Source organism: Wolffia australiana, chromosome 20, assembly GCF_029677425.1.
Source record: "Wolffia australiana isolate 7733 chromosome 20, ASM2967742v1".
NCBI lineage: Eukaryota > Viridiplantae > Streptophyta > Magnoliopsida > Alismatales > Araceae > Wolffia > Wolffia australiana.
Window position 1 is genome coordinate 6,392,422 of NC_135854.1, and position 7,579 is coordinate 6,400,000.

At 39.6% G+C, this 7,579-nt stretch overlaps 1 protein-coding gene across 4 annotated transcripts in view; it reads right to left on the minus strand.

Annotated features, from left to right (window-relative positions):
* Window positions 1–3,178: 3,178 nt before the first annotated feature.
* Window positions 3,179–7,579, minus strand: part of LOC144716259 (amino acid permease 3-like) — a 5,742-nt gene continuing 1,341 nt past the window's right edge. For all 4 annotated transcript variants that reach the window (XM_078591361.1, XM_078591364.1, XM_078591365.1 and 1 more), the window contains 4 exons: window positions 6,891–6,984; window positions 6,578–6,792; window positions 5,607–5,746; window positions 3,179–4,058 (listed from right to left, as the gene is read on the minus strand). In XM_078591361.1, the coding sequence (XP_078447487.1) occupies window positions 3,411–4,058; window positions 5,607–5,746; window positions 6,578–6,792; window positions 6,891–6,984 (1,097 nt within the window). In that variant the 3' untranslated portion in view covers window positions 3,179–3,410. The remainder of the gene's footprint in view (window positions 4,059–5,606; window positions 5,747–6,577; window positions 6,793–6,890; window positions 6,985–7,579) is intronic.

Genomic DNA, 7,579 nt, shown 5'->3' on the forward strand with positions numbered 1-7,579 from the left:
TTTTGGGCAATCTGTCAACATAAGAGAATTTCACCATGAAACATAATCATGAAGTCACAGGACCACTTCTTGGAGTTATCATTTTGTCAATAAACCACCACAGCAAGAATCAATCAAGAGAGCTTTCTGAGTAAGAAGGAAGTCCTTTTATATCTCATTCGGGGATATGTTTTTTCCTTACATCTCTCATGTTTCTAACCACAAATTTTAACCTTCTCTCTATATTAACAACCTAATGGGCTAATTCTCAGACCAATTCTAATTAATATACATATAAAATTATCTATACCTATATGAATTCCCCTTTATTATCACCACATTTACTATCCTCAATTTATAGATCCTTATAAATAATGTTCTGACTCATTTAAATTATTTACAATATGTAATTAAATCCATAATATTTATTCTAACATATAATATATTTCATTTATGAATTTAAAATCATAAATCTTGTAAAACATTAATGTTATATTAAAATAACTATTTATGACATTAATCTATTTATGAAATTAATGTCATCAATTTACATTAAAATGCAGCACCACAGCAAAATATAAATTTATTCCCGAATTGTTATAAATGAATGTAAAATTTAAAAATATGCATTTCTGTTCATTTCAATAAAAATAAACAAGTAAACTAAGTGAAATAAAATTATATCTATTATTATCAATCCTCTATCCTTATTTTATAAATTAAATTCACGAAATATAAACCACATTTTCTTGAACCTTAGTGGATGTTTTCTCCAATTTGATAATGCTACTTATAATATCTTCACAAAATACTAACATTTATTTACAGGACGTCTGTAAAAAATACCTTTCTAGTTTTTTTTTTTGTTTTTGTGTTTTTCAATTATTGGCAAAATACTCGGTGCCGGGTACGTCCAACCTTGTGGTTGTGCCTGTAGACCGATCCAACCGTGCCTTGGACGCTAGCCAGGGGGATTTTATATATGAAGTGGAATGTTTATCAGCGTTTATAGGCGTAGAGTGAGCATAAATATCCCAATTACAGTCGGATCCTACTGGTTCACACCATGTGCAAGAAAAGAAAAAAAAGGTACATGAGTGATACCTGGCAGGTGCTCGGAGAAGGGCGCTCTTGTCAACCTCTCACCGGACGACCCCCCCCCCCAATAGTGATGATGCATGGAGTGTGTGGAGCTCTCTCCCCGGTCAATAAGTGGCATCGTTGAGGCACATGGTGGGGCATCAGTCAGGTGAGAGGGCGAGCACTATCGCCTACAGTGCTCCATGCAATACACCAATGACGGGTTCTATCCTTTGACACAATGCTGCGCATGCGAATAGTCAGTAATCCGAGGAGCTCAATGCGGTGGCAACCATGAGTTGCTTGAGGGAGTTCCTGCCAGGAGGAGTAAAGAGTAGAAGGGGCTTGAGTGCATACACACGGTTGTCAAGGGCATCTGCTCTCTATTTGACCTCGCGCAATTGGTGTCGAATGCTAATCAAGCGGGGCAACATCGTATGATGTCCTGCCATACTCGTCGCAATCGCCACTAGGAGCAAGTATTTGCACGGAGCATGTTTACTAACACCTGTAAGTATGATTCTACGACGACATTGTGAAGGTTTCACTCCTCGCAGAGAAGCAAACCATCACAAATCGCCATAGCCTTGACTGCTATGTTAGTTTGGATACCATAAAAAGACGCAAAGGCAAAATATTGCACAGTTTTGATTTTTGTTATTGAAAATAAAGGAAATTATTGCACATTTTTTATTCAAATGCTCAATAAAATCTGAAATGCGAGTCGATACTTATTTTGGGTGGCCTTGATTATCCAAAGTTTGACTGCATTTAATTTTTTTGTTTTGAGCGATTTTTACATCAATAGTTCCATACTAAAATTTAACCTCACTTGCATTTCATGTCTTTAAGATGCATTCAATTAGATACAAACATGAAATACCCAAGGTGGTTAACCTAATGGCTCTCGAACAAACAAAAGTCCACATGCGTCATGAACTTTTGATCATAGTGCAAAAGCTTATACGAGAAAGATAGTATACCTTTCTCAAAACATACTGGGAAACCCCTCTCAAAGTATTCTGAAGACATAAAGACCCCAATTCCTTCATACTTTATCAGAAAACTATGGCAACGATGTCTGACCCATTGTTTAATTATCAGGTCGCCATATTTTCATTTAACAGCCTGGGAATACCATCACATTTAAAGTAAAGCAAAACATGGATCGCTCTAGAACAGAGGAGAACAAATGAAAAATTGGGAAAACTTTTGTGTTTGTTGAAGAAGAAAAAGAACCCAGATGAAGGGAGAAGAACCAAAGTATTCTGAAATCATAAAGACCCCAATTCCTTCACACTTTATCAGAAAACTATGACGACTCACAACCCAGTGTTTAATTATCAGGTCGCCATATTTTCATTTAACGGCCTGGGAATACCATCATATTTAAAGTAAATGAAAAAAATGAATCACTCTATAACAGACGAGAGCAGATGAACAATTGGGAAAACTTTTGTGTTTGTTGAAGAGAAAAAAGTGAAGACGAAGCATGAAGAAGCTATGAGGAAGGAAAGAGTAACAGAGTAAACTCGCCAAGGGGACCAAAAAGAAGCTTAATAAAGATTAGCCCGTAGTAATAAACCACATACCCTATACTCGTTAGAGAATAGATGAAATAGGAAACATATAAGTTTCAACATAGACTAGAATTAAATATAGATTGGGTTAAAGATAGATAGGAATCCAATGGACAGGATTAGAACAGGACATATCCGTTATACTAGTTATAATGGCTATGATTTAAACAGATTGAACAGTCTATGCCGTTCGATCCATAGTCGTAATACCTGCTATAATGGCTATGATTTAAACGAACCTTCTAAATATAGTACTACCTCAATTTGCATAAATTCTAACCAATGTTAACGATTAAATGTGGGAAATAAGAGACCTAAATGTGGGAAATAATTTATGTGCATCGAACATTGATTAAGCAATGTTCTCTGCCCTCTCTCTTTCTCTCTCCCTTCTTTCTTCTCTCTCTCTCTTCTTTCTCTTCTTCCAATCTCTTCAAGCGAGGTCCAATTCTTACAAAAAGAACCCAGATGAATGGAGAATAACCAAAGAAACCTAGAATAATCTCCGCATTTTATATCCCCGAAGAGAGGCTACAACACCTGCAGTGCAGTCGACGTAAACAGGAGTAACTAGACGAGGTTTCTAGTAGTCAGACTTGAAGGGCCGGTAGTTCTTGAGACCAAGAACTATCCCCGAAGAGAAAAAAAGAACCCAGATGAATGGAGAATAACCAAAGAAACCCAGAAAAATCTCCGCATTTTATATCCCTGAAGAGAGGCCACAACACCTGCAGTGCAGCTGACATAAACAGGAGCACGTAGACGAGGTTTCTAGTAGTCAGACTTGAAGGGCCGGTAGTTCTTGAGATCAAGAACTATCCCGGCAACCGAGCCAGCAGCGGCAGCGGCGGAGACGGCGAAGCAGGCGGCGCTAAGCGTCTGCAAGCAAACCCACCGCCGGCTCCACTTCTTCACCCTCTTCTGGTTAATGTACATCTGAATCGGAAAGTAGACGGTGAGCGGCCAAAACCCAATAGCGCCGAGAAAGCCCACGACGTCGTTGAAGAAGGGCAGAAGCATGGAGATGACGGTAACGGCGACGACGAAGGCGGAGCGCCAGAGAAGCCTGAAGACGTTGAGTTGGAGAGGAGCCCATCGTTGGGAGAGGAGCTCGGCGTTGATAATGGAGGAGCGCGGCCAGCGGCGACGAGCGGAAGACTCGACGAAGGCGAAGAGGGGTTGGCAGTAGACTTGGAAGGCGCCGACGAGGTGGACGACGATGGCGGCGTTGGCGAGGTTGAGCAGCCAGAAGGGTTCGAAGAATCCGAAGCCGGTGAGGAGGTTGCCGGGGGCGGCGTCGCCGAAGGCCGCGTAGCCGGAGCAGCCGCAGAGAAGGTAGAAGAGGGTCGTCACCGCCACGCTCAGCAGCGATGCTCGCTTCATCGTCTTTGCCTCTGATGGGGGTGATTTCAACGTGTCCTGAGGGTTGACAGTTTGTGTTTTGTTAGGGTTGAAACGCCAGCTCTCTCTCGCTCACTCTCTTCCATTGAATCTCTCTCCTTCTTTATCTCTATTTCACCTTCTCTCCCCCTTCCATTAAATCTCTCTCTTTCTCTCCCCTTTTGAATCTTATACTCTCTCTTTCTGGTTCTCTGTCTCTCTCTCTCTCTCTCTTGCATCAAATCTCTCTCACTTTCTCTACTCTCTCTCTCTGTCTTTCCTATCTCTATATATCTCTCTCTCTTTCTCTCCTCTCTCTATCGCATCAATTCTCTCTCACTTTCTCTACTCTCTCTCTATCTTTTCTAGCTCTATATCTCTCTCTTTCTCTCCTCTCTCTATTGCATCAAATCTCTCTCACTTTCTCTACTCTCTCTCTATCTTTTCTGCCTCTATTTCTCTCTCTTTCGTAAAGTCTCTCTCTATTTTTCTCCTACCTCTCTTTCTCTCTTTCATCGAATCTCCTTACTCCTCTCCTTCCTCTCTCTTCATCTCTTCCACTGAATCCCTCTGTATTTCTCTCCTCTATCTCCTCTCTTTTTTTTTCTCTCTCTCTCTCTTTATGTACTCTCTCTCTTTTTATCCATCAAATCTTTAAAATTCTCCCTTCCATAAAACCTCTCTCTTTCTCTCCTCTCACTCTATCTCATCTTTCTCCTTCTCTTCCATCAAATCTCTCTCCCTTTCTCCCCTCTATCTGTTTATCTCCTCTTTCTTTTCCATCAAATCTCTCTTCCTCTCTCTCTCTCTTTTCCTCCTCTCTCTGTTTATCTCCTCCTTCTCTTCCATCAAATCTCTCTCCCTTTCTCCCCTCTCTCTGTTTATCTCCTCTTTCTTTTCCATCAAATCTCTCTTCCTCTCTCTCTTTTCCTCCTCTCTCTGTGTATCTCCTCTTTCTCTTCCATCAAATCTCTCTCCCTCTCTTCTTTCTCTCGTGTCTCTCTCTCTCTCTCGTCTCTCTCTCTCTCTTTATTTCCTTTTTCTCTTTCCCTTCCATCAAGTCTCTCTCTTCCTCTATCTTTTTCTCTTCCATCAAATCTCTCCTCGCTCTTTTTCTACACTTTCTTCCTCTTCTCTTTTTCTTTCCTCTCTCTCTTTCTCTCTCTCTCTCTCTCCTTCTCTCCTCTCTCTCTCGCTCTTGCTCTCTTTATCTCTCTTTATGTCATCTCTGTCTCTCCTCTCTCTCTCGCTCTCGCTCTCTTTATCTCTCTTTATGTCATCTCTGTCTCTCCTATCTCTCTCGCTCTCGCTCTCTTTATCTCTCTTTATGTCATCTCTGTCTCTCCTATCTCTCTCGCTCTCTTTATCTATTCTCTAACTATCTCTTTCATCAAACCTTTCTATGTTTCTCTCGCTCTCGTGAAATCTCTTCGTGTTTCTCTCTGTCTGGGTTGTTCAATTAATGCGAGGTACAAAATTGAAGAGACGTCTCTAAACTGGGGAGGTTGGTTTGAAGCTGTGTTACCATGTTGCAGATCTTCTTCTGGTGAAGGAAAGGAAAGTGCAGAGGGAGAACAGAATAATTACCTGAATCTCTATGAGGATCATAGAGTAAGAATAGGCGAAGGCTATGTCCCCAAATGCCTGAAATGAACGCCATATCTTCTCAGTTTGGGTAATGGGGCCCACACTGATGCCTGTTAAACTACCCTTGAAGCCACCATTTGCTGACCAAAGAGTCATAGTCAGAGGTGCCTATGATCAAGCTCTAACCCTAAGTTATAACTCAAGTAAAAAGGAAGTACAGATATTCGAGGTACAATGAAACTTGGTGCAATATCAATGCCAAAAATTTGAAAATTATTAAATCAATATGGTTCTTGTATTCATTATGCATTACATTGGCCATAAAAGTATTCGCGTGCCTTTATGCCTTCATTTTCCATCTAATTGAGTTGATTCGAAGTTTTTACTGGTTTGCCAGTAAAAGAAATCAAAACTTTCCTGCACTAGCCATTTAATTACTGAATTAAATATGTAATTTGGGAAATAATAAACTGTTTTGGTTCTGAACTTGTAACTAGTTCAAAAAAAAAATGGTTGTCATCATATTGCGATAGAAAGATAATACATGTGCTAACCCTTAACATCATAGAAAACCACAAGTCCTTTAGAGGGAGCGTTTATCAACAGATTATGAAGCGTCACTAGGTGGTTCAACATCATAGAAAACCACACCAGTATTCTCTGAAATGAGTTTTGTATTGGTCCTTTGAATGTCAAACCAATTTTTTTCCCATAAACATTAGATAACAGTAATAAAGTTGAGTAGGCCAGGTAATTATAGAGAGGATCTGATTAATTAAAACTTTTTAATCGACATAAGATCATAAAATTTATTCCAGTTTCACTTGTATACTTCTATTTTAGCAGCAGGATTGTCACTTTTAGCATTGCGTTTGAAAACATAATATGTTCAATATCAAGAAAAAATAATCTCCACTATTCCAGGAGCAAAAAACATTTTTAAACCTCAAGTTGTGAAATACAATACATACCAATAACTTTAGCTATCCCCAGAGCAAGACCAATGGAGGAGTAAGTGAATGACATGATAGCTGCAAGAGTTGAAAGCCACCATATCTGGTCAAAACCAGGTATCTGAGAGAAAACAATCTCCACTGCCCCAAATATCATCATGTAAGCATCGCCTGACACGTGGCAGGGATCCTTGGGCCCCCTTCGATGGAAACAGTCAGCCCTTTTAATGGCCCTGCATATTGGCCAGGATCACAAGTTAAAACTGATGGGCGTACAGGCCGTTTGATTCTGCTTTGATGGCTGAGATTGAATCAGAGAGGCAGGACTCACATCATGCTGATGGATGCTGCAATGGTGTACCCAATGGCCACGCCAAAGATATTGGCATACTGTATCCACCCACAGAGCAACACCTTCATCCGGCCTGACCCAGAAGATAATTTGATCCGAGATTAGCCAAAGGTTGAAACTTTGTTTGCAAAAACCAAGATAACAAAGTGAGAGACAAATACATAGAAATAGGCAGATAGATGACAAAGAGAGAGATAGAGAGAAAAAAATAAAGATAGATATATAGCAATTGAGATATAGATAGACATATAGATATGTGGATAGACATACATACTGACGGATATATAGATAGATAGATAGATGAATAGATAAATATATAGATACATGGATGCATAGATATATAGATACATAGCTGCATAGATATATAAATTCATAGATACACAGATACACAGATGCATAGATACATAAATGCACAGATACATAGATATAAAGACATGTAGACATAGATTGAGATAGCGGGATAGATAGATAAAGGTAGAAAGATAGAGGGATAAAGAGATAGAGATAACGAAAAATATTTGGATAGATGTACGTAGAGAAAAATAAAAATAGATAAATAGAGATGACGAAATAGAGGGATTGAGAGATACAGAGATGGAGTGATGGAGAGCGAGAAAAATATATTGATAGAGGTAGAGAGAGAGATACAGGGATAGTGACATAGGATA